Source organism: Chironomus tepperi, unplaced genomic scaffold (genome assembly GCF_022539635.2).
Source record: "Chironomus tepperi strain 1889 unplaced genomic scaffold, CSIRO-AGI_Ctep_v1 contig_359, whole genome shotgun sequence".
NCBI lineage: Eukaryota > Metazoa > Arthropoda > Insecta > Diptera > Chironomidae > Chironomus > Chironomus tepperi.
The window spans coordinates 2,096,979-2,124,278 of NW_027226481.1; the positions used below are offsets into that span (position 1 = coordinate 2,096,979).

Here is a 27,300-nt window from a genome sequence, read left to right on the forward strand (position 1 = left end):
AATCGGTTATATTAAACGGTTGCATATCTTTTCTTGTAATATTTTTGTGCAAACACAGAAAATTGTTAACTTTTTATATTATTTTCTAATTTAATTCAAGATAAGTTTGAATTTTGATTTTCTAAACTTTATACCTAATTTGGATTGATTAGTTGATGACTTAGTATTCCAAACCAAATTAAGATGAATTTGCTGCTCATATCACTCAAAAGCTCATTTACTTGACATGTTTGAGTAAACAAAAGCTTTCAAATCTGATTGCAATGTGTTGCAGAAAATTACAACTATGGAATTTAAGAAAACTCATTTTATAGGTTAAATTAAATCGACTCATCTCATAATTATTACAGCAATAATTGAAATTCAACCCAAAAAGCTGCAGTCCCTTTAAAAATTCAATTGCACAAAAAAAAAATCCGCAACAAAATATCATTCATGTTTTTAAAATCCCATTAATTAAATACTTTCAATGAAAATTCAATTAGCGATGAAAAAAAAACAGAAATATTTGAACTCCCATGAGGTGAACCCAAATTACGAAAACAATTCACATACGGCATAAATTTTCCAATATTAACTTGCTATACATACAGCATGTACATGACAACACAAATAAAAAAGGGTAAATGAAAATAGTTTTTCAACAAGAATCACATGGCATTTTTACAAAAACATTTTCCAGTGCGAGAATTGAGAGAACGAAAGGATTTTCCATGTGAGAATCATCATCATTTTTAATCCTCTCCATTTACATGTGTTAGTGTTGCTGAAGAGATTTTTGAGTCTTTTTTTATCAAAAACAATTTTAATTAAAAAGGAAAAATCTTTCGACTGTATTTGTTATTCATTCTCAAATTGTGCTCATTGCTTATGTTTGTGTGGTCGATGTGAAGGAAAAATGAAAATTTTAAAATATATGAGCACACATATGTGGAAATCATCGTCATCATCATCAGTCTTTTTACTCTCAATTTTCGCTCTCATGAAAAATTTTAAAATTTTTTTGTTAATTTTTCGTTTACACCTTCACAAAATGCTCTTATATATGCTACTGCTTCTGCTTATATACTCAATGGGAAAAAAGAATTTCTTTTTTTTTTGTAGATGAACAAAAAAAACGGAAATTAACTTCACATCGCAGTCATCAATATTCCATGCTCGCCTCGAATGTGTGCGGTCATACAAAAATTGACCATTTCTACCGCGACGGAATCGTGGGTTAAAAAAAATTTTTTCCAAGTTTTTTTGAGGAAATATTTTTTTCAATTCTTTTTATTCAGTGTAATATCAACACCAGCCGCAATTTGTGACCGAATAGGAAAACAAAAAAAATTTTTTTTGGTGTGTGTTTTTGAGTGTGTGGTGAAAAAAGGAATTTTTTTTTGCATGTAAAACCACAAAAAAGTGATCGCGGAGTGCGGTAAACATTTTCGCGGGTTTTTTTTTCTGTGGGTAAATGTCAAATGTTCTTATTTCCATTTTTGACAATTGATGTGATATTTTTGGGGTGCAATTTAATGAATTAGAGAGAGAATTGAGGCTCAAAGGAAAGGGTTTTTGTGGTGGAAATTTTGTGTGAATACGCAAAAATATTTTGATTCAATTATGTACAGTTGTAATGTATAATGTGAATGAAATATACATTTTGTGGGTTTTGTCTCTTTTGTTTTTTTGTGAAACATTTTCATATGCTGTATATTCGAAATTGTTGTCGATATCGATTTTTGATATGTTGAGTGTTAATCGATAATTTTGACTAGTTTATATTAAAATTGTGGGGTTTGGTTTCTTGGTAAAAGCTTATGTGTGAAATTTTGAAGCGGAAATGATTGAGTTTTATTGTTTTGAACAAGACTTGTTGGAAGTTCTTTTTTGGTTTAGTAACTTTGTATGATTCTATATTCGATTGTGGTAAAATTGTTGATTTCTTTTAGGTTAGAAATGGTTTTGTTCAAAATAATGCAGATCACTTAATGTTTTTGGATATTAGTTGGAATTTATAGACAAATTTTATCTAATATAGAGTCATTCTTGTTGATAATCTGAATATTATCTATCGTAAAGTCTAAATATCTCTATTTGAACTCAAAATTCAAGAATTTTGTGAGAAAATCAGTTAATGGAATTATATAAAGTCTTACTTTGTAATTTTTTAAATCAAAGATTGCAGAATCATTGTAAACTAGCCTGAATTCTCAATACAAAATAGTCCTATATCATTAAATTACAAACTAAGTGTTAACTCAATAAAAGTAGAACTTTTTAAAAGAGTAAAACAATTAAAATTCAATTTTATTGCATTTTCTTGGTTAAAATAATTCTTTTTTTCTTTTTCTTAACAAATGTTCCTAAATAGTTAAATTTATTGTCCCCAAAAACTACATTAAATCATTCAATACTTCCAAAAAGAGAAAATTGCCATAAAAATCGAAATAAATAACAAACAAACTCGTAAAATTTATTAACAAATCTCTCTAAAATTAAATAAAGAAACATTGTTGAAGAAATGATTTACTGATCATGATGTGAAAGTGAGAAAATATTCAGTAAAGGTTCTAAAAAAACTCAAAAATTCACCGTCGAGTCACGAATTCATCGTAAATTATAAAGAAAATACATTTCACTTTAACTGCAACGTGCATGACAAATGGGTAATTAATTTTTTTAAAATACAAAGATCTGAAAATGACAAATTTTCATCGAATAGATCAACGACGTCGAAGAGAAATAATTCATTTTACGATCAACACAAAACACGATCATAAAAAACTTTTTCTTCTTTCTTCTTTCGCATTTATAAGAAAAAACACGCTTACAAAGTTAATAAAATAGATGAAAAAATTTGTTTTAAAACAATTACTTGCTGCTTCACTGTGAGAGAGCATTTGCAATCGAACCAGACTACTTCAAGGTTTGTTTACATAACAAAATTTTTTTTTAATAAAAAATCTTTCCTACTCGACGTCGGTAGTTAAAAAGGAGTAATAAAATGTAATAAAAGTAAGAAATTAAAACAAGTAAATTTTTAAAACTCTCAGTGGACCTCACAAGATGCTCATTGTATTCATTGTGCGCATAGATAGATTATACAGAATTTAAATGAAGAATTTTTCGAGATTAAATTATTAATTTTGTTTATAAAAAGATGTAAAACACGTCGACAAAGAAGAATTTTGTTCGGAAAATAGAAAATATTCAGGCAATTTTAAGTTATGCGTAATTTAGTTTTGTAAAATCAAGTCTTAAGGAATATTAGTGGATGGGTTTTAATTTCACTTGTTTGATTGCTTAGCGAGGACAGTTGTCCGTAGGAATAGACAAGCAACTAGCCACACTGGAGACATAAATTCTTTATTTTTAAGAATCAAAATCAATAAAATTTGTATGAAAGATAATATCGGTAGTTGGATTATAGCCCATATTTTACATACTGTAGAGTTTAAAATTCTTGAAAAATTGTTCGTTTATCAGATTCACTCCAAATTTTTATATTTCTTTAAATTTTGAAAATTTCTTCAATAAATTTTTAAGATTTTGTTGAAAAGTTAGAAAATATTGTCGAATTAACCACTATTAAATGAAGAATTTCAAATTATCTCCCTAAACGAATCATAAATTGATTAAAAATCTAGCCAAATTTGTTCACAAAACTCAAAATTCCTCTAAATTTCAACTCATCAAAAGGCAAAATACAGAATAAGAATATTTCTTCCAACCCTTTCACAAAATCCACTTCGTTATCTCACCTACAAGAATTTTTCACACAGACACAACTACAACTAAAGCAAAATTGAAAGAAAAATTTATGGAAAAACTACTCACATGTTGAGCATATTCTCTCAGCAAAAATATATATCTCGTTCAGCTCTCATCGTCATCATCATCATTTATCGTCATCGGTGCTCACAGAAAACGCATATTCCAGTTTTGGGTTGATGACGAAAGAACTGAAAGGCAAAATAGAACAGCGTGAGTACAACAACATAACACAAAAAAAAATATGAGAATAAAAAGAAGAAATTTTCTGCTTCGGAAAAGCAGCATTTTCCACAAAAACCCCCGGCATGTTTTCTCTAATTAATGTTGTACATATTATTATCATGTGTATTTGCTCCCTTTTATGTATATATATATATATACTCTCCGGATTTTATATTTTATGATTGCGCACTCACATGATGATGTACACATTGTTGTATATACAATAAGCAGGCGAGCAATAGTGGAAGCTATAACACATATCTCCAATCCATGTATATATACACACAAAATTTCTATATATATATTTTGGGACGTGTAAAAGGGTTTTTCTTCTGGTTTTCGGTTGTGCAGAAAATAGTTTCACTCTCAAATTATCGGAGATCGGTAGTTGAATAATATACAATTTTAATGTTCGGAAGCAGAAAGGAAAATTCTTTCACAAGTTAGTTCTTATCCATTTCTCGACGGGATTCTCGCGTGCTTGCATTTCATTTCAATCCGCAACATTTAATAATAATAATAAGTAGGATCGAATGTGTGTAGTACACATATAAATAAAAAAGAATAGTAACATATATTGGTGAATAAAAGAAAAAAAAAAGAAAATTTTTCATGGGAAAATTATCGAGTGAAAGTGCTTAATAGGAAAATTGATGTGCTATCGTGAGCGTGCAAATAAAAAAAAAAAAAATAGAAAAAATAAAGAATTTTGACGTGTAGAAATTTCCTTTCCATACAATTCTTTTTTTAAATTTAAATCGTGCCACATACAACCGAAAAAAATAAAAAACAAAAAAACCAGAAAACGCGTGCAGGAAAATAAAAAGGATTTTCATTCCTTCTCCTACTGTTCTCGTCGTCTCGCGATATTTATATTTTTTTTTTTCTGTTTTGGGCTTGAGGCTTTTCTGGTTTGCCATTATTTGCGGATATCGTGGCACTTGGGTTTTTGTGTGTGTGATCACTCAGAAAATAATAATATTATTTTGACTGAACAGGAAGTGATGAAATTAAAAAGTTAAAAAAACTATTGTGGAATAGACAGAAAATAAAAGTAATTTTGCTAAAATATAAATTTGTGATAGTGGAGTTGAGTCGGTGGATGCCTAAAAAACACGCAAAATTTTCATTTCATTCACATTAATTAAAATCTATTCAATTATTGAGTGCAATTTAATTATGGCTAAAATTGTATAACATTTTCATGTCGTTTTGTGGATAAATTTATCCCTCAAATTTACATACGACTGTAAAAACTTGACGAAATGGAAAATTTAATCCTTTTATATTGCTTGCATGACGTCGTTTCTATGAGCTTTTTAAAATCATAGCGCAAAATAAATATTGTTTTTTTATTCATTGAATTTTTCCGTGTGGAAAAAAACAGCAATCATTAATTATGCCAGAAAACACGTTCATCAAAACACAGCCACAAAAGCCTCACAAAATGACAAGGATCTTAAACTAATTGATGTGTTAAAAACATCACACAAATGTCAATTAAATCAGTGATTATAAACGGAATAAAAAAGTAAAAAAATAAATTAAATCACATTTAATGTTGTCCATTTTGGAGGGAACGAGACGAGATGAATGATTTTAAAATTGAAACTTTTTTTTTTAATGTAAAAAAAAGTTGCAAATTGTGCAATGAAATGAAATTCAATCAATTTACGCTTCAATTTGATATGTGCAAAAAATTATAGATAATATTGTGTTGTGTGGATATATTCAGTTTTAATTGTGTGCAAAAGGATGATTAAGCTAGTGAATTGTTTTAAATAAAATTGATTTGGGATGTTTAATCTTGATTCAATTTACGTTTTCAAGGAAATGTCTTTCAATTTGTGATAAATCATTTTTAACATTTGAATTTTCATGAATTTTCCATTTTATCAGACCGCGTAAAAGTGTGTTAATATTTGTAAAATAGGTTAAGAATCGTTCTCATTTCAATAAAACCTTTAAACCGAGCGTTATCCTTAACAATAATTCTTAAATCTTTTTTATGTATGTATAAGCTCAGGTATAAAACGCATAACCTAAGTTCAGTGATTGTTGTGCAGTAGCTAATCCAAGACTCTTCAAATCAGTGCTCATGCCAGTTCTAGTTTCAATTATTTATAGGTTATAATGCATTCAGATCCGTTCCAATAAAAGCCTTTCATGGTGAATTTACAACTCTAGTATCCCTATCATTTTAACTTTTGTATCCATGATCCGCGAGATTGATCTAAATTCTAGCTCTTTTGATTGCCCAACTTATGATGAACTAGTGTCAATTCCCTACTAACTAATTTGTACAATTTGCTATTTAAAGTTGTTACTCTTTGCGTTTAAAACCCCAAAATGATTTAACATTTTCAAAATCTGAATCAGTAGCTTTAAGAGTTGTCCAACAAGCACAATCCATAAATTTCCCATTACCATCTCAAACAAGCAAATAAGGACTTAATATAATGTAACACTTTGTAATTCCACAATACACATAGCTTCTCCATAATAATTTTTTAATTCATTCATTAAACAACAGCAGAAAAAAAGTTGTTTTATTCGAAAAATTTCACAATTTTGTATTCTCCAGTCTGTGTTATAAAATTGTAAAACGTAAAAATGTACATACCATAAAAATACACATATCCTCTGGAATTTAAGCATAAACAGCAACAACGGAAAAAAGTGAACATCCGAAATACAAAAAAATAAAAACCAAACCGAAAAAAATATAATTTTGGCTTTTCCGTGATATGTGCAGTGTGTGTGAGTCGCGAGAAAGGAATAAAAAATAAAAAAATACAAAACTTTTAACCCGCCGATTTTTATATTTTTGTGCCTCCATTCCATTTCATGAAGAGATAAATGGTGCGGGATGAATTGTTTATTTGGCGAGGATTTTTTCATGTCCATCAATAGATTGTATGCAGTGCGGCGTTAAATTTTTATTTTTTTTACTCCATTACCAATTTTTTTCATCATCCTCAACCTTATTTTCGCCTCTTTCGCGTAATGTTGGCACACACTGATGTGAACCAACAAAGCCACATAACATTCCGCAGGATATTCATTCATGGTTATTTTTTTTTCAACCTCCTCACTTTCTCATTTTCATTTTGATTTCAATTGACATTTTTGCGGATATGCCTCAAATGATGCTCTCTTGTGGATGTGAATGTAAAAAAAAGTTGTGTTTCATCATTCAAAGATTCATCACAATTTGATTGTTGGTTAAATAATGGATTGACATTAAGGCCATGAAGGGATATTTGAGAGGAAATTTTTTTGTGTGTGTAAAGTGGACAGTTTGAGTGCTCTTTACGGAATTGTCATTGAATGAATAGAGAATGTAATTAATTGATCTAATGTGGACGAATGTTTTTGGAATTGAAGGTTTTTTAGGTTAGGATATTTTAAGGTTAGAAATTTGTGGGGACATTTTAGGTTAGGTGTGTGAATTGGATGTTTCTGAATAGTTTTTAGACTTCTTAACTAAGTGAACGATAGAAAACTGACTTTAAGTCCAAAATCGTGTTAAATGTCAAAAATTTTAACCTCAAAATTTCAAAATCCGTTAGAAATTTGAATTTAAAAAGACCGTTAAATAGTAATTTAACGTTTGAATTTAAATTTACTACAAATAATTGATTTTAAATTTTTAAATAAAGTCAATTACCTCAAATAAAATGAAATCCTCGTAAATTTGACTCAAAAATCTTATATTTTGCCTCTAAATCTTGACATTTCTTTCAACTTAATAACTCAATTATTGACATACAATTTCAGTTGCTTTTTAACTTATTCGAAAACGTCCTGATTCTCCTCGATATTAAAATCTTCATCAGAATCAATTTCTGAAAGTGTTATTATGCTAGTATCTGCACTTTCTGCTGACATTGTGTGATCGCTGTTCTCATCCGTTATAATTTTGTCTTCACTTTTTTCATCCGTTAAACTTTTTTGATCAGTATTTTCATCATCATCTGAAATCTCAAGAACGGCATTCAATGATTGAATATACTCTGAAGATGGGTCTTGATGGTGACGAATATCTGTTGAAAGATTATCAGTCCAAAATCGTACTATTTCTGTCACATTGGATTTAACTGAAAATGGAGATGTACGTTTATTAGAGTCTGGAGATTTCGGCGGTGATCGTCGTCTTAAATTTGGAGACAATGATTGGTCAGCACTCGGAGGCCGCGAATGAACCGAACTTGGATTTAATCGTGGAACTGATTCTTCTGTAGACGGTTCCACTAACAATGGTGGAGTATCCATATATTGAGCACTTGGAACTGGTTGAAGGTTTCTCAAAGTTTCATAAGCATGTTCAATACATTGATTGAGATATTCGGGTGTATTGTAATTAGTTACTCGTTCTGGCTTGATGTGAAGCTTTGTTATATGTCTAAAATATTTCGAATATTGATTCTTAGGAAGTTCATCTGGTATTTCTGTATTTAATGCAATTGCCGTTTCGTAGCACCAACAACGAGATACATTTTTGACTGTATATCCACCGCCGCCTGTAAAAAAAATATGAATTACTGTCTATTAATTCATTATAATTGTAATATAACTCACCTAGCAAGATCAATGGAATGTTATATCGTCTCATAAACTCCACACACCTTCCATGTCCTCTTAAAGTTAAATTAAAGTCACCAAGACGATCACCAGCTAAAGAATCAGCACCACATTGGAGTACAATGACAGATGGATCATAAACTTCCATAACTCTCAACATTACAGGAATAAAAATCTTTTCATAGTCATCATCATCTAATCCAGCCTTTAATGGAACATTAATTGAATAATATTTTCCTTTTCCAGCTCCAATGTCATTAAATCCGCCAGTTCCAGGAAAAAATTCATCACCAAATCGATGAAAACTTACTGTCATGACACGATCAGTTGTGAAAAATGCTTCCTCGACGCCATCTCCATGATGTACGTCTATGTCAATGTACAGAACTCGTTTGTAGAACTTTAATAATTCCAAAATGCAAAGTACGATATCATTGATGTAACAAAATCCTCTTGCTTCTGCTTTCTTTGCATGATGTAATCCACCAGCCCAATTTATAGCAATATCAGCATTGCCTAGAACGATACTTGAAGCAGCACTTATGGATCCACCGGTACTGACTTGTGCCAAATCATAAACTCCTTTAAAAATTGGACAATCATTTTCTTTTGTTCCAATTGAGAATCGTTTAGTTAAATCTTTCACTTCATTTGATAAAACAAAGCCTTCGTTGATGTTTCTCAAAAATAATACATAATCTTCTGCATGGAACTTTAACATATCTTCCTGTGTTGCACGATATGGACGATAAATTTTCATTTTTTTGTATAATCCATATTTCATGATTAAATGATGGGCAATTACGATTCTGAATGGTTTCATTGGATGCTTTTCACCAAAATAACTGTCTCCAATTGTAGCTGGAAGATTGAAAAAATTTAATTAAATTTTACTGGATCATGAAAATTGACTTTTTTATTGATTTATCACAGTAATCTTTGAAATTTTCATACTTACCATCATAAAAGTAACTAACTTTTCTGTTGTAATGCTCTCCAATTGTAGCCATTGTAGTAAAATTAATTAAAATGTGTTTTACGATACAAAATTCGGCGGAAAAAAAAATTAAACGAAAAAAGTGATGCGAAAATTCAAAATTGTCGTTAAACCAAGAAAGTGATGCAAAAAATTTCAAATTTAAAATTGCCGTTAGCAAAATTTGAAGCAAAAACTTATCGAAGGTGAAAATTTGAATTAAGATTATCCGTTGGTGTTTTAAAATCATAAGATTTGAATTTAAAACAGAAACACATTAAAGAATTAATCAAATCTCTACCTCAATTTGCAAATTATATCTCTAATCTTCAATCTATTCAAATATAAAGCAGAACAATCAATATGCATATGATTTAAGACTATTTATTCAATTAAAACACGTTTTACATCACATTTTCAATTATTTACATCTCATTCCAATTCCTCAAGAAGTACAATTAAATCAATTCCTAGTTATACATGCATATATTAATCACCATGAGATGATAATTTAGATATCATCTAAATAAATTCAAATGCAAATGCCATATTCAGCCAACCAATATCCTTCATGCGAATTGTATGCATTGCAAAGTGATTAAATGCAATTATAATTGTTAATTTAAATATCTTTGCTCATCATCCTCAAATTACGACATTTGATATGAATATAATCGTGAATTGTGGGGGTATAGTATTTGAAGTATTTTCAATTTTGACCGTCCTCATTCCATAAATCCTATTTATAGCAACATTATTTGACCAAAATATTTGCGTATGTGTCAGTTGAGAATTTTCATAAGTTGAGATTTTTAGCCATATAAAGTGCAAATCAGTATGTTAGGAAAAATAGTTGTTCTCCTAATTTTGCATAGCAACAATGAAAATGGGTAATAAATATTATGATGTTGCCTCCACCCCTATATGCATATGCAAAAATTTTCTAGTTTCTCATACCCAAAAAAATCTCAATTCTATAATATCTGATGTGTGTTTATTTAGAAGCCATCATCAACTATCATAAATATTTCCTCGAGCATAATATTTGGGGAATATTTGTGTCGACAAATGCGATAGTCCTTACTGCAACATAATTTTCATCAGTCAATGAGAGAAAGTGTTGAAACATCCTGAATGATGAATGCGTCATGCATAACAACAGAAATACATATCACACGACTTTTCCATAATTTACTACTTGATGCATTTTCAGTCATTTTCAACCGCACACACATATACACACATTAATGTTGTTTTTTGTATGACCCATACATACTTATGGGGGGAAATATTTTTGTTTATGTTCCGGAAAAATCATCAGCAATAATAGCAACAAAATAACTTGTGAAAATGCCTTGTGATGATGATACGAATAGCAACAATATTAAATTTGCGTAAATGTTGCTACTTCTATCAACCAGTGTTTTGCTTATGCACTAAACTAAACTCTTGTGTCTTGTCTATTTGCGTAGACATTTGTTTCTCACATAGTTGTTATCATCTGTGTACATTTTTAGACTTTCATTGATGTCTATAATATGGTTAGATGTAGGTTACGTTGTCACTTGTTTAGAGGTTTCCTATTGTTGTACATACAACTTGCATTTTGAGGATTAATTTCTTCCTCTTATTCATTGTCATTGTATTATCGTTTGCCTAGCCTTCATCTCTCGTCTCTCTCTCTTTTAAGCGAGCATATTCGAATTAATCTGTGACACTTTACTTTACTTTTCTATATCCGTGGAGGTTTTTGCACACTGTTAATGGGATTGTTGTGAGATTTTTTGGGGTTGAATATATTTGATTTAGTTAAGAACACGAGTTCCGGATGTTGTTTTGTGAACATTTTAGTGTATATTCAATTTTTAGCTAAAATATGCGTGTTTCTTTAGTTTTAAATGTTTGAACTGGTGTTCTGGATGCTGTTGTGATTGTTTAGCTTGCAATGATTGTCTAATTTACTCTAAAAACTGATTAAAATGCAGTTCTCAACAAATTAAATTAAAATTTCTTTGTTCAACTTTGCATCTTAATGCAGTAAAAAGATGCGAAAATTCAAATTCTAAAAAGTCGTTGAATTGATAATTCTCAAATTTCTTGTAAAATTAAGACATTTTTACCACTCAAATTCACATAAAAGCACCACCACGTAAATCCTCTCTCATCTACGACATAATTGTGAATCAAATGAATAACTTTTGCGATATATATGACAAATTATTCACCTGACTCAACCCGATTATATGTGAGAAAAATGAAATTTAATGTATTTTATATTTCAACAGATGTACATTAAGCATGCATATCAAGTGACATTCATATGGTAGACGGTAGACATAGAATAGTGAGAAAAAAAGTTACAAAACAGTGAGAAAGTTTGTCTTGATAATTAAAAATGCATTTAACGGGAAATAGTGGAAATTCTGGCACGACGGCCAGCACAAATACGTCAACTAACACATCAAGTAACAATAGCAGTAATAATAATAGTAACAATAATGCTAGTGGCTCGACAAGTAACAACTCAAATAATACAAATGGAAATAATAGCAGTAATTCCTCATCGAACAACAATAATAACAGCAACAACAATAATAATAGTAATAATAATAATAATAATAATAATAATCAACCCCTCACACCTGAACAAATTCTCCAAGAGACATACACAAAAATGACATCAGACATTCTTGCGGAGAGAACATTGGGTGATTTCCTATCAGAACATCCGGGTGAATTAATACGAACCGGTTCACCACTATTTGTATGTACAGTACTTCCATCACACTGGCGATCAAATAAAACATTGCCAGTTGCATTTAAAGTTGTGGCACTTGGTGATGTAAATGATGGAACAATGGTTACAGTACGGGTGAGTTCATTTAATCTCATCAGCAAATTTAAGTTTTTTTTTGACCAAAAAATTATGAAAAAATTTCCAGGCTGGAAATGATGAAAATTATTGTGCGGAACTACGAAATGCAACGGCAGTAATGAAAAATCAAATTGCAAAATTTAATGACTTACGATTCGTTGGTAGGAGTGGAAGAGGTGAGTCTTTATTGTAATCTTATTATCACCACTTATTTAATACCAAAGCAACCTCCAAGCAACATCTTGTGACAAGTTATAATCCTTTTCTTCAACAACCAAACCCCTACGGTATTTTTTCTTTTCTTGTTGCTTGCTTTAATACTCAGATCATTATCAATTGCGTACTTTCTTCCCTTTCACTTAGAGGCAATGACGAGGCAATAAATTCATTTCACTGTAAGTGATTCTCCTGTTGCTCCTTTTTTTATTTCTTCCTTTTTTTTCTTATGAGGGAGAATTTCTTTTGAAAAAAAAAAGGATTTTTATATTCTTGACTCGGCTTGGGGGAGTTTGTTGACTGAAAAAAAATCAAGAATTTCCTTCGTATGGGAATTTTTTCTGTTTCTTTTGAGAAAAAAAGGCGACGGGAAGAGAAGAATTCTTTTCTTACTAATTGAGACATCGGTTTACACTAAATAAGTTTTATTTGTTGGGTCTAATTCTGTTAACAACATTAATTCTTGTTCTTGATGCATTTGGAAACTTTTACATTTAAGAATCTTTGAACAATTCTTCAAATCCAGCAAAAACTTCTAAATTCTTCCAGACATTCATAAATATTTGATTAAAGCTTATCAATCTATCAATTTAAAACGATTCCAATCACTCAATTACTCCTTTAAAACTCATCTCATTTCTCCTTTTCAAAATCATTATTAAAAGCTGAAGCTCTTTATGAAAATTAATGCGCAAATCCTTATTGATCCTGTGAAATTCATACAAGGAATTATGTTCGATTTATTTTTCAACTCACTCTTATGAAAATTACGCTTTTAACATTAAATCCCATAAATCAAGCACTTAATATCGTTGAAATATGTTAATTTACTTCGGCATTTGAAAAATTCAAGTTTCTTCGAATTTGTTTTGTATGGAAATATTTTTGTGCGGATTTATTGGGAAATATATAGTTTGTGTTGTTGTTTTGACGAATTCTCAAGGTTTTGGGGCCTTGAATTTGCTTTATTCTGTTGTTAACTATTGAATTTAATTATATTTAGATGGATTTACAGCTTAAAATCTTATTAACTCAAAGTTTGAGAAAGAATTGAAAACCAAAATACGTACGCAATGCGTACGTAAAATTTCAATTGAATAACTCAAAATTTCAAATTTAAAATGACCGTTAAAATTTATTAATCATCAAATATTGATATTTTCATGATTCTAATCTTTTAAAATGCTTTTATGTTCAAACTACATTCCAAAACTCTTCAACTTCATGCTCCTTTCATTAAATTCTCTAATAAATTCAGATATGAATATTCCAACAGAAATGTGCGTGCCTTTTAACTGCAATTCAAACATTCGCTAGATTTTAATTTTTCACTTTTACCCCAATTTCCTTTTATATTCCTGTGTTCAATTGAAAATGTGTCTCGACGGTGGGAAGTTGAAGGTTTGGGTTTTTCATAATCTGAAAACAAATAAGCACACATATGTGTGTATAGAGTATAGAGAAGTATACCCGGATAATATAAAACTGAAAATGTGTGTAACTTTTACGATATTAAAATATTTGTTTATTAATGGCTGCATGATTGGAATTTATAGGTCTCTTATTTCTCTTTTACACAGTAGATATTAATAATTTTTTTTTTCTTTTCAACATCCAATATTATACGAACGGAATATTTTTAAGGCTATAAAAATGAGATCTGAAAATTTTTCATTTGCTGCTTTTTTTATTATTGTGAAATTTTCTTCATTGTCTATAGAAAAGTCAACAAAAATCGATAAAATTGAAAAAAGTTTTAAAAATAAATTTAATTAATTTTTTTTTTAAATTGATTGAAAATTCATAAATTTTTCATTTAATTGCCTTAGTTTCATACTGAAAACTATAAAATTTCAATTCCTACAATCATTTTAATGCTCTCAATTCTAAAACTTTGCTTATTCAACCACAATTTTCATTTATTTTTTTAAAATTTACAGCAAAAATTTCCCCATTTTTGCTTTTCATTATTCAATTCAATAACTTTTTATATCTCAATATTAAAAATTGCAATTTTAATATCTCATATGAAATTATTTTCGATTCTCGTTGCCACGATAACAGCATATATAGCAAATACAACAGAATAAGCAGAAAAAAACTAATTAAATGCCAAACAATAATTATTCATTTTGAAAATATAAATTCCATTTTATATTATATATATTTTTTGAAAATTTAATTCAACAAATATTTTGCATTATACGCGTTTATTTATATATTTATTCATGTTTATACAATATATTCATACATATTTGAACGCACAAAAAAGTGAAATGCCAGTCAAGGCAAAGATAAGTTGTGGATTATAATAGATTAAGGTAAATCTAAGCGCATTTTATTTAAGTTTTACTTAAAGTCAAGCAAATGAAGTTATTCAAGCATCGAATTCTTAAATTTTGGCATCAAGATGAGCAAGTTTGACTTTTTTTTGAATATTTTTCTGTTTTCTAGTCTTTAATTTGAAGTCAAGAAGAAAATTTAACAAAATTAAGTGAATAATCTTAAAATTTAAAGTCTGATTCTCTTACTCATTAAATATTATTGCTATAATGACGACAATTTATCTCTTAAAACTTAATTTTGCACTAAAACCAATTAAATGTGATATTTATTGTTTGAAGATTGTAAACAAACTAAATGTGTTTTAGAAAGGGGCTTACAACTACTAAAGATGCGATCAACCAATTGATCAAAAGATGCGAAAATAATTTAAATATCAGCTGACCGTTAATAAATTCTCAACAATTAGACATTCTGTCTTAAAATTAAATTGTTCACTACTATAAAAGTTGCTTGCAAAAATAATAAATTTCTATTGGAAAAAGTTTTCAAAATTAAACATAACACAAATTACATACGCAGCTGCGTTGAATTGCATTTAAAATAAAAACAACACACATAATTTTTTGAAAAATTATCGATTTTTCTTTTCACTCCCACGTAATTCGATGTGCATATTTTCTGGTGTGCAATTTTAGCACAATTTTTTATTTTTCCTCTCCATTTATAAGTGCAACCTTAATGTGTCAGCTACCAGTAATTTTTATTATTAAATCCAGGCTTTTTTTTTGAAATGACGAAAAATAAATTAAAAACCATATATGAGGAATAAAAAAAAAAGGTTGCACATATATAACACGTATGTACAAATTAATATGCGTATATATAAGAGTGGCCCCTGGGATGTTTAATTATGCTTAATTGATTTTTTTCTCTGCATAAATTATTTCCACAAAAATCAGTTGAAAAACAAAAAAATTAATGGAATAAATTTTTATTTTTATCAGCGATTAATTAAAAAAAAAATTGTTTATGACATTTCATTATATTCACAACAAATAACAATAACAGGCCATGAAAGGAACGAAATTTTCGTGCGAATAATAATTATTGCAGCGGATGAGTGAGTGAGAAAGATGATCAGAAATTAATAAATTAAATTTCATTTCCATGGAACTTTTTTTTATTTTAACTCTGCTCTTGTTCCTCTTTTTACACACAGAAAATGTACTGAATATGAACTTAATTAAAATTTAATGAGTAATTTTAATCGAATTGTGATGTTCGATGAGCTTTTTTAAAGACATTTTTTTGGGATATTTTATGGGAGATGGAAAATTATTATTTTTTAAAGCTTTAATCATTATTGGAACTAAAGGTTTACTCTTAGGACTGAGATTGAGATCAAGTACCGAATACCGAATACCGAATACCGAATACCGAATACCGAATACCGAATACCGAATACCGAATATCGAATACCGAATACCGAATACCGAATACCGAATACCGAATATCGAATACCGAATATCGAATATCGAATATCGAATATCGAATATCGAATATCGAATATCGAATATCGAATATCGAATATCGAATATCGAATATCGAATATCGAATACCGAATATCGAGTATTGAGACCGAGGATCGAGATCGACTGTCTAGTATCGAGTATAAAGTGAATTTTGTTCTAAAATGCTTTAAAATATCACAAATCAGCACAAAAAGCTCACCTTCATCTACAAAAATGACCGCATATAAATTTACTTTGAATGATTTCCTTTAAAAAAATTAAATTCTTTCTGAATCCATTTCTAGACGACAGATTTTTCATTCAATTTCCACATTCAACATCAATCTTCCTCCCTCTCATCAAATATCTACTCAGATCCCTCTTTATGGTCATTTAGACATGTCTATTCTTATGTCGAAAATACTCACAAATAGCTACCATATATTCATGTATTTTTATTATACAGATCTAGACAGAATGAGATGAAAAAGAACCCAAAGAACTAATTGTGGTCTTTTCTTTAAATTCTGCAGATGATACACTCATCCCCTCCGGAGCTCCTTTTTTTCTTTAATTCTTTCTCTTTCTCAACTGCTGATGAATCGTTTTATATCCTTTTTCTGTATTTTAATTAAACAACACACGTCTTTTTTGAATTTAAAATCTCTCCTCATATCCTTTTATCATTCATTCTTACTTTGCTTTTCTTCTTTCTTTTTTTTTGAGTTCTTTCAACAATTTTTCTTTTTTTTTATCATTTTGTAGGAAAGAGTTATGTTGCTGCTGTTGTTGTGTACTTCATCAAAAGAAATTTATATGGTACTGTTAATTTTATAGCATGAATTTTTAAAGAGGTTTTGTGCTTTTTGTCACATTTTTGGAGATATTCTGAAGATTTTGGGAGATTCTAAAGGTTATGGGAGATTCTAAAGATTTTGTGATTTTTGCTGATTTTTGAACAGTATAATCTCTAGAAAATTCTATTCGTTTTGGAGGAATACTGCATTTTTAGGCAGTTTTTAGTTCAAAAGATGCTCCGCTCCACTTAATTATCGTTCCTCCATAATTTGTCTCTTAAAAGTTATAGATAACTAGTCGATAATCGATATAATTCGGTAAATCTCATCTTGAACTAATGAATCTATAGCAATCTAATCATAAAAGCATAAATACATTTACCTATTTAGATTGCTGACTGATAACTCATTAACTACCTTAGATGGCGTCTAAAACTTGTTCTACTGCTGGCTACCATCCGTAAGAGTCGGACAATACTGGACATTACCATGTATTGGACCTTGTTGCGTAACATTACGATTGGTCTTGATTAGAACTGTATTTTTGACCCAAACAGGACAAAAACTCCAAAATAATCTATTTCTGTTAGATTGCTCACCAAACACAAATGCGTCTTCACCAACAAAACTTCTAAATAAGACTAACTAACTTTTTCCTACACACTACACGTCTACATATATGCATAAGTACTTAAACATATTATCCTTTATGGATAAAAGGTGAAAAAGAGAATAAAATAAAGAAATGAATGAAAGAAGAAAGGCAGAAAGGATTGTTCATTTATACCCCTCATATATATATTTTTCATCTCACACCAAGCAAGTCGTATGTTAATTCTAGAAAAAAATGAACAGAAGAAACGAAAGAAAAGCATTTGTTTAATCATGTGTGTGCGAAAAACAATGATGGCAAAATTAAATGAAAATAATGTTGAGCAATTTTTCTTTTTTCTTGTTTTTTTGAGAAGATTGTTGGATTTAAATGAAGTGGGATATAAAGAAATGGAATTAAAATAAAGTCATAAGGAGGATTGGTTGTGTGGATTAGGGACGGGAAGGGGACGAGTAGGGAAAATAGCAATTCTAAGCAATTTATTGAATTTAAAACTGCATAAAATGTAGAATTTGCTATAAATTTCCAAAAATAATAGCCAATAGCAGTCAAATTGACCAAAACTCAGCTCCATTTCCTACAAAATTCACCCCAAAATCTAAATTTATTGAGATTTTAAACAACTTTTAAATAACTTAACTCTTCATTATTCCTGCAAACAAAATAAAGAAATCTGACGCTATTTGTAAAAAATTTCGAATGAATAAATTAAATAATTTGTAATTAATTTCATTCTTCTTTTACCCCTTTTCTAAGAGAAACAAACTTCAGACGACGTAGGAGGAAAATTAAAAAAATGTTGAAAAAAGAATTGAAAGCAATTTTCACTTTTCACACACATATGTTGAGATGTGACATTTTTTCACGCGTAAATAATTTATATAAATGAAGACAAATTGCTTTAAAATTTTTATATTTACAATGTGTGCATGCATGATGCTGTATGTGCTGCTGGTTGACATTTCTCAAGATTTTTAATGGAAAATGATTAATTTGTTAAGAAATTTTCAATTAATCTAAACATTTTAGAGGAGAAATTAAGTTTATTTTCTTGAAATGAAATGCAAATTTGAAGTAATAAATCAGAAGAGCATCACTTTTGATGAGTTTTTCAAGTGATTAAATTGATTAACATGAAAGAGACTGGATGATGAATTTTTAATGTGCTTGGAAATGTGAAATATTTCAAAATTAAGTAATTTAAAAGTGTAAAAATATTTAAATTGAATTTGAAATATTTTAACTGTTTTTATAGATTTGAAAATAATTCAAAATGGTGAATTTTCTAGTCTCACCTCGAAAAGTATTTTTGATAATTTTCCATCTTAAACTTAAGTATAAATTAAAAATTTCATTGATTAATGCACAAAAAAGTGGCAAGAATTGAATTTAACTAAATTTAGATAACAAAAATGCTAAATTTTGTAGATTTATTCAATAATGTTTTGAAAAATTTTCTCTAAAAACTGCATTCTCATCCTAAATGCTGAAACACTCATCATTGCAGCGATTTTAAGTGCTAAATCCTCTACATTCATATTCAACAACTTCATCTCTATTTCAAACACTCTAAAATATTTCAATTTTATAAAATTTCACTAACAAACTTAATGAATATTTAGATAAATTTATCTAAAAATCGTACAAAACTCAAAAAACAGTCCTTTCATTATTCATTCAATTAACTAATTTTGTTGATGGCACATACATAAAATTTTATCTCTCTCTATAAAGTCAATCATAACAAATCACCACAGAATATTCATCCATTCATTCTACAAAAAATAAATATATAGTCAACAAAAAAATAAAAAAATTTAAAGGCACAATAAATAAATTAAAGTGACCGTGTGTGCGGCATGGAGTGTGTATATAAATGTGAAATGCACCATGCAATGGCATAAATTGATTTAGCTAGGCTAAAATGTTTCATAGTCATTGCCGAGGCACCAACAAATTTGGTTTGCATCAAAATTTATGCAATTGAACATTTTTTTATATATTTTATAAAACGGAAATGAAGAGAGTAAAAAAATGGTAAAATGAAGTTTGAATTTAGTATTTTTATAGCACTAAAATACAGGTTTCCACTTTTAGTCATCTGCATTATAATGTCCCTTATTATTGTGAATATCTATATTTAAATCTAATTTTCTATACAAAAATCCACTTTATTTTGCAGTTGATTGAGCGTAGACAGAGATTTTTTTAACCCCCTTCACATCTAGTCATCGAATAAAATAAAGAAAATTGCAATGTTGTCGATAAAATCACACAAATCGCTTTTTTGCTGCATGTTGTACAACAATAAAATGAGATATGGTAAAAATCTACAGTATCAGCATAAAATGCGTATGCAATCCACATCCACATACACACAGAAATTTTTTAACAATCTCGTTCGATGAGCGGAAAGATGAAAAGCTCTAAAATGTTTTTTTTTTTCCTCTGCCCTATACCTGCGAAAATAAACCAGAGGCAAAAAGGTTTTTTTTTTTTGCTGCAGTTTAGCGCGACGATGGCATAAACAGGCATTTTGAGATTGCACATATAAATTGCACTTGTACAATTTGCATAATGAACTCTCTATGTTATGCTTTATAATCACATTCAATATACTTTATGCTATTGCCGCTGCCATTCACCAGCAGAGGAAGAGAGTTGAGTGAAATTAGTAAAAAGGGTGGAATTTGATGGTTGTGAGGGAGTTTGGAGCGCATTTTATGGACTTATGAATCTTGAATCTTTTGTTTGAAAATATTTTGAGGTTATTTGAATCTGGAAATTCAAAATTAAGAAAAACATAAAGATTAATATAAAATACACAAAATTCAACTCAATTTAAGATTTAACGGTCATTAAAATTTCAAAATTTCGCTCAAAACCTTCAAAACGGTGAATTTTTTTGTCTCACCTCGAAAAGTTTTTTTGAAAATTTTCTATCAAATCACTGGATAAATCTACAAATAATAATATATTTAAGCACAAAAAAGTGGCAAAAGCCTAATGACATCAAAAGTTAATGCTAAATCTGCTCATTTTCTCAAAATATTCTGCATTTATACATTTTTTCCTACCTCTCATTTTGCCCAGTTTATGTTGAACGTTCAATGGTTTAATCCATTGCATAAAAGAGCAAAATGCATTTTGAAAAATATAAAGTAGAGGAAAATATTGGAGGAAAAACAGGAATGAGAAGAATAAAAAAAAATTTCGAAGCACAAAAAACATAAAGCGAAAATTGAACATTCAAAATTGGTCATTACTTAACTGTGAATGCACATGTACACATTGTGAATTGTAGATGAGTTGAGTTAAGTGGGAGTGAACCGGCTTTTTAATGAACTTCTATTACCCGCCATCAGAAAATATCTGCATAACATTGCAATTTGCATAAATTTTTTTTCTCTCTCTCTCATTTTGCAGTCTATAGAAAATTTTCTAAATGTGCATTATGGACTTGTACAGCAGTCGATGATAATGTGAGAGACAAAGATTTTATTGTGAATTGAAAAATCAAACGGGAGATCAAAAGGAAGAATTATTTTTTTGTGCAATTTGCAGTTTAGTTTGAACAAATGTTGTCGATGCTGCTTTTTAGCCTCTTTTTTTGTTTGTGCAGTTTCCTGCAGTTTTAGATGCGTTGATGAAAATTTAATTTGATTTAGATAAAAAGTTCTGATTTTTAATGGGATTTGAGACATTTTTTGATGTTTAGAACAGTAGAGGACATCCTATGTGCCAAAAATGTTTAGAAATAACGAGAACCGTACATCGTGTGAGGTTTTGGTCGACGCTTATTGTCAAAATGTGCCGTAAAAATTAAAAATTGCTTCTCACTGGCTTAGAATCTTCAATTTTAAGGTTAGAATTTGATGGCAAGTGAGTAGATGTCATTCAGAAGTAGAATCTAAGTTGGATGAGACTTCAAGACCCGTCAAGTCACTGCCTAACAGAGAATCAGTCCATTCTTGCCTATAAAATGAACAATTCACAAAAGAACAAACCAAAGTGCTCCTTAAATTGACTTAAAAACCCAAAACATCCAAACAACACTGACCCAACATAAACATCCATTCCTCCAGTCCATTCCAATCCGCTTCCCTTACCACCAGCACTCATGAATCAGATTTTTTGTTCTCACAATCTTCTCCGATAAACGACTGGTGTTAATAATAATGCAATTTATCCAATTTACACACGCTGACTGATACTTTTCAGAAAGCTGTGAAATCGCACAATTTTTTTGCTGCATCCTCATTGCGACATGAGACATAAAAACCATAAAAAAGCATCAGCGATGGTCAATAAACGTAAATTTCAATTTTTTATTCGTAGATTGTGCAAAAAAATTCTGTTTTTTGGTGCAATAGCAAAACTGAGAATTTCGAGCATAAAAAAGAGGATTTTTTTTGCAGTATTAAGTGCATGACATGCCATATAAATTGGGAGGATTTTAGCAGTTTTGACTTGTGAGGTTTTTGGTTTTGTTTATTGATGGAATCTTGGTTGTCCCTTAATGATTGGATTGTGTCTAGTTTGAATGGATGAAAGGTAGTAAGGAAGTGTGTTGTAGTTGGGTTTTGTGGTGCATTTTTGGTTAATTTTGTTGAATTGGGATTGATGAGAAATTTTAACGGATTTTTGAGATTCAAATTTGAGTTTTTGTTTGAAGAAAATGTTTTTAAAGCGACGATTCTTAAATATTGAAGCTTCGCTTTGAAAATAACTTGAAAACAATCCAAAACATCAGATTTTGACTCAAATTTTGCAAAATATTGAAATTTACACCATTTAAGCTGCTTAAAACATGAAAAACCATCACAATCCCTCAATCACATCCCAGCCATCTCGCCAAAGTAAACCCAAACATCAATTTTCTTCATAAAAACTTCACAGCACAAAAAAAAAATATTTTTTTACTTGCACATTGTTTGCCTTTTTCATTAAACCTTGACTGCGGAGAGTGTAAAAATGCTTTCACATCAACGACATGAGCCACTTTTCTGGTTGCATACAAAATTGCTGATTTGATTGTGTGTGGAATGCACAATATACTGACTACCCGAAAAAAAAGAACTCAATAGCAAAAAAAAAAAAAAATCCACTTCATTTTGGTTTTTTATTCATTCCTCCGGTTATGGCTCACTGTGATGGGTGTAGTAAATGGTGTACGATAAAAAAGTTATTCATTGAATGTACGGACCGAGAGATGAGAAATTGATTTTTCATAATGGAATTAAAATGTTGTTTGGATGAGACTTAGGCTGAGTTTCGGACCAAAAATTGCAAATCATAAAAATAAACTTTTATGGGAAAATGGGCAGCCTTTTGGGCACACATTTCAGAATTAAAAAAAAAGGAATACATGAGGATATAACACATCACATGAAAAAACTATATTTTTTGACTATTTTCAGTATTCGATGTTTATGGACGTACGAATGTATATGCGGTATGTTGAAGCCAACAATTGGTTTTGTAAAATGGTTACTGATTGTGGCACACCAATAAATGGGTAGTCAATAAAAAATCAAATTAAATAGTGGGCACATTGCGGATTACAATTACAGAAGAAGCAGTTAAATGGACAAAACCAATTTTACATGACCAGAAAATATTATCATATCGTTTATGAGTTGTGTGTGTATATGTTTGGATGTGGAATTGTGATGTTCATAAATGGATTGGTTTCGATTGCCTCAGATCGAAAATCATTAGCGATTATGGATGGTGTGTGGAATTTACAGTTGTAATTAATTAATTAAGTTGCTTTATAATGAGGATGTAGTACTTGGAAGAGGCATTGTTGGCGATAATGAATTTTTATTTTGGTAGACATTAAGGAATGTTTGGCTATTGACTCAAGAAAAATACAAAGTGGAAAAATTAAGCAAAATTAACTGAATTCTTATAAAAGAATTAATGTTTCCAATATTAAAGGATTCTAAAGGATTACTATTGAAGGTTCTAAGCAACTAAGCCAATTTTAGCTCACAATAATCAGTAAATTTAATTAAATACATTCTTTGAAATATTATTTCAATTAATTCTGAAGGAAAATGTCAACAAAAGGGGTCTGAAGCTATATTCGTTAAACTTAACGAAAGTAAATTAAAATTCAAATCTCAAAAATCCGTTAATTCAAAAAATCTTGCAAAAATCAAGTTATTACACAATATTAAGTGAATTTAAGCATTTTAAATTGCAATAATCATTCAATCATCCAATTGTACACCTCAATAGCAATATTCAATCAAGAACATCCTTGATTTCTTTCTCACCATCGACAAAAAAGAGCCAAATTTCTCTCAACTGTCTCACTATCCTTTGTGTGTAGTTGATAAGTGGTAAATTGGTTTTTCTGGTTATCCACAAAACGAAATGAATTCTTTTTTTTTTGTTCAGCCAAAACCCGAATAACGCGTAAAGCATTATACATGTACACATCTTTTTTTTTATATTCAATCCCCATTCTCATTCATTTCATTTCAAAGCCGCGTTAACGCGGTGAGGTCCATTTCATATCACTCACATTTTTTTTTCCTTCACATTGCCATTTTTTTTATTCATCTCGTTTTGCCATCATCACGACCACTTACCCGCTTTCTAATTGACAACCACTTTATTAAGTGCGGCGAAAATGTTTCGTGGGATTTTTTTCATATTTTTGCTGCTCGCCCAAAAAAAAAATGTACACAAACCATTTTGCAGGAAAAAAAAATTAAGCATGCTGTATGTGGCATGCCACATGAGATGAGATTGATTTCCTACAATTTTTTGGCTGTGCTGATATTAAAATAAAGGAAATTCGCGTGTTGTTGAGATGTTTAACATGACAAATTTGTCAAACATGCGTACAAAATTTTTGATTGATTTTTGAATTATTTGTAAAACATAAATTTACCGTCGAGGCATTAAGGCAACATTTGGCCTCAATCATGCCTTCATAAATTTTAAAGGCATCAACAAAACTAAATTTTTTATAATGAAAACTTAATGTCGTGCGTGCTTGATGGAATGAGAAATAACCATATCATGATGATGATTAGGATGTGGTTTATATGGCACACATCTATGCACTTGTGTTGTATATTTTGTCAGTCAGGAAAAGGCGAGAGGTTTGAATTTTTGGCTAAATGCAAATACGCAGAAATTTTCTACAATAAAATAATCGAAAATGGGTGTGAGGCTATAAGCTTCATACATAATCATTTAATATCACAAACATGCACGCAATGTCAATAGACTTGTTATATGAATATGTGCTGATGCCACTATCGTCAAGTGAATCGAAATATATTGCATTGAACAATTTCCTAACTGACAATCGACTTGAAAGAATTTTTTAAGGCAGTTGCTTTTTTTAGAATATTGATTGGGGGGAGTGGATGGGAGGAGATGTGACGGCTGTTTTGATAGGAATGTCATTTAATGATTGAATTGTTGTGGATTGGAAATTTTTGAGTTTATTTATGAAGGACTGTAATTGGGTTTGTTATTACGAACTGGAACCGAATAGCATATGCTACTGCCCCCAGGCTCAAGTCTCAGGTCGCCTTAGCCTGAGATTGATGTTACACTGACTTGATGTTCATTTTGGTTTCAATCCGGTAGCATGTCAGAGTCACGCCATCCTGGGACCAGACTTCGAATATATTAATCAGCTTCTGCTATTCGGGAGAATGGCTTACATTGGCACATCCATTCTTGGTGCAAGACACGATCTTATGTTTAAGCCAATTCAAACTGAGATCCGAATTGAAGAATTTTGGGTACAGAAAGGTCGTTTTAAGAGTTTTGACTAGTTTCTGCTGTACAAAATCCATTGATGATGATGATCTGCTCGTCAACTTGCTGTCCGTTGCCTGCTAGAAGCATTGTAACTATAAACCATCTAAATCTGCTACCAGATTACATTTTATACCTCAAAATCCCATTTTTTCAATCCTTAATCCTCAATACTTAATCGAATGCTCCATAAACCTCTTCAAACTTCCCCAAACCTCACTATAATTCACATCCTCATGCACATTGAGGTTTTTTAATGAGTTTTTATTTTCTCATATCCTCACGCACGCACAAGTTATCAATAACCACAAAAAGAACATTGAAGGACATGATACACGCAATTTTGCTGTTCCTTTTTCTTCCTATTTCAAAATTGCGTGCAAAACATTTTTCCTTGCTTTCTCCTCGAGTTTGTTGTTTTACTCGAAACACAAACTTGGTCTACGGCTTAAAAAAAAGTGTGTATTTTTTTGGTGTTCGAGGTTTTACGGTGCTGTGTATGTGCTGTATATGTATGAAAATGAGGAGATCAAGAGTGAGTGGGGAGGGCGGAAGGCCAATTTTACTAAAGACTAAGGTAGTTATCACACACATTATACATAAATAAGTTGAATGTATGGATAGGAAAGGGAAATGTATTGGTTTGATTTTGAGGTAAACCAGTTGAGGAGCTCATATATGTTTATATTCATAACCCCAACCTCCCCTTCTTTTATGCCACTTCACATATTTATATACCTATATGAAAAAATTGTTTCAATTAACCATCAAGTCCGAAAATTTTCTCTTGTGATTAATTCTTGTACATTGCCACACTTTTTGCCTCTTCTTTCCTTGGAACCTTCTCGATGGTTAACCAATTTTTTTTTGTTGCCTCCTTTCTCTCACACTCTCCGTCCGTCGTTCTGTGTGTTTTCATAATTCAATCCTATATGTATTGTATTTTATGGATGTATATACATGTACTGACCTCGATTTCCATTTTCTTTTGTCCTTATTTTCTATGTATATAGGAAAAAGTTTCACATTGACCATCACAGTATCAACAAGTCCGCCACAAATTACGACATACAATAAAGCTATTAAAGGTAAGATAATTTAGGCTTAATTTTGATTTTATGACTTGATATTTATTGATTATTTTTTCTTATCTTATTTATTGCCAATCTGGAATGTTTTCTTGACATGGATGATGAATTTTTGACCAATCAACTTAATGAAATTTCATGGAAATACTCGAATTTGATGATAACAGTAACTGTTGATGGACCAAGGTAAGAGAATCATAAGAATAGTTTTGTATGTGGCAGATTTTAGAGTTGATAGATATGGAAGCAATTTTAAGCTTTTTCTAAAAGCTATAAAGCAAGTAAAAAGCTATGACATTTGATTTTGTAGCTCCTAAACGCAGTCATATCATAAAATTGCAACTTAACTCGGAAATTACATAGCGTAGAAGAAGCATGAAATGTTGCACAGGCTGACGTGACTCATGGTTTTATCAAATCAAGCCCTACACCAGTTTAAGGTCACATTTCTCGTCATTTCTACGACATGTGCTTTCCAGATGACTTCTCCTTGAATAGCCTTTAAAAAGCTTCCATATGAATACAGGGCTGTGACTGTTGAGTATGTTCATAGCTCAGATGTTTCGTAATACATAACAAATC

The 27,300-nt window shown here is 30.1% G+C and overlaps 2 protein-coding genes across 3 annotated transcripts in view; one reads left to right on the forward strand and one right to left on the reverse strand.

Annotated features, from left to right (window-relative positions):
* Window positions 1-2,809: 2,809 nt before the first annotated feature.
* The window catches only part of RunxA (Runt related A), a 34,619-nt gene continuing 10,128 nt past the window's right edge, over window positions 2,810-27,300 (forward strand). The window contains exons 1-5 of one of the 2 annotated variants that reach the window (XM_070646370.1): window positions 2,810-2,911; window positions 11,827-12,413; window positions 12,484-12,592; window positions 26,644-26,718; window positions 26,886-26,904. In XM_070646370.1, the coding sequence (XP_070502471.1) occupies window positions 11,937-12,413; window positions 12,484-12,592; window positions 26,644-26,718; window positions 26,886-26,904 (680 nt within the window). In that variant the 5' untranslated portion in view covers window positions 2,810-2,911; window positions 11,827-11,936. Of the gene's footprint in view, window positions 2,912-4,415; window positions 5,036-11,826; window positions 12,414-12,483; window positions 12,593-26,643; window positions 26,719-26,885; window positions 26,905-27,300 lie in introns of those variants that run through there. The other variant, XM_070646369.1, reaches the window with a different exon arrangement.
* LOC139095119 (histone deacetylase 1-like) lies at window positions 7,678-9,649 on the reverse strand. The gene is made up of 3 exons (XM_070646371.1): window positions 9,524-9,649; window positions 8,563-9,426; window positions 7,678-8,504 (listed from the first exon to the last, which is right to left on the reverse strand). The coding sequence occupies exons 1-3, from the start codon at window positions 9,573-9,575 to the stop codon at window positions 7,774-7,776; spliced, it is 1,647 nt and encodes a 548-aa protein (XP_070502472.1). The 5' UTR covers window positions 9,576-9,649; the 3' UTR covers window positions 7,678-7,773.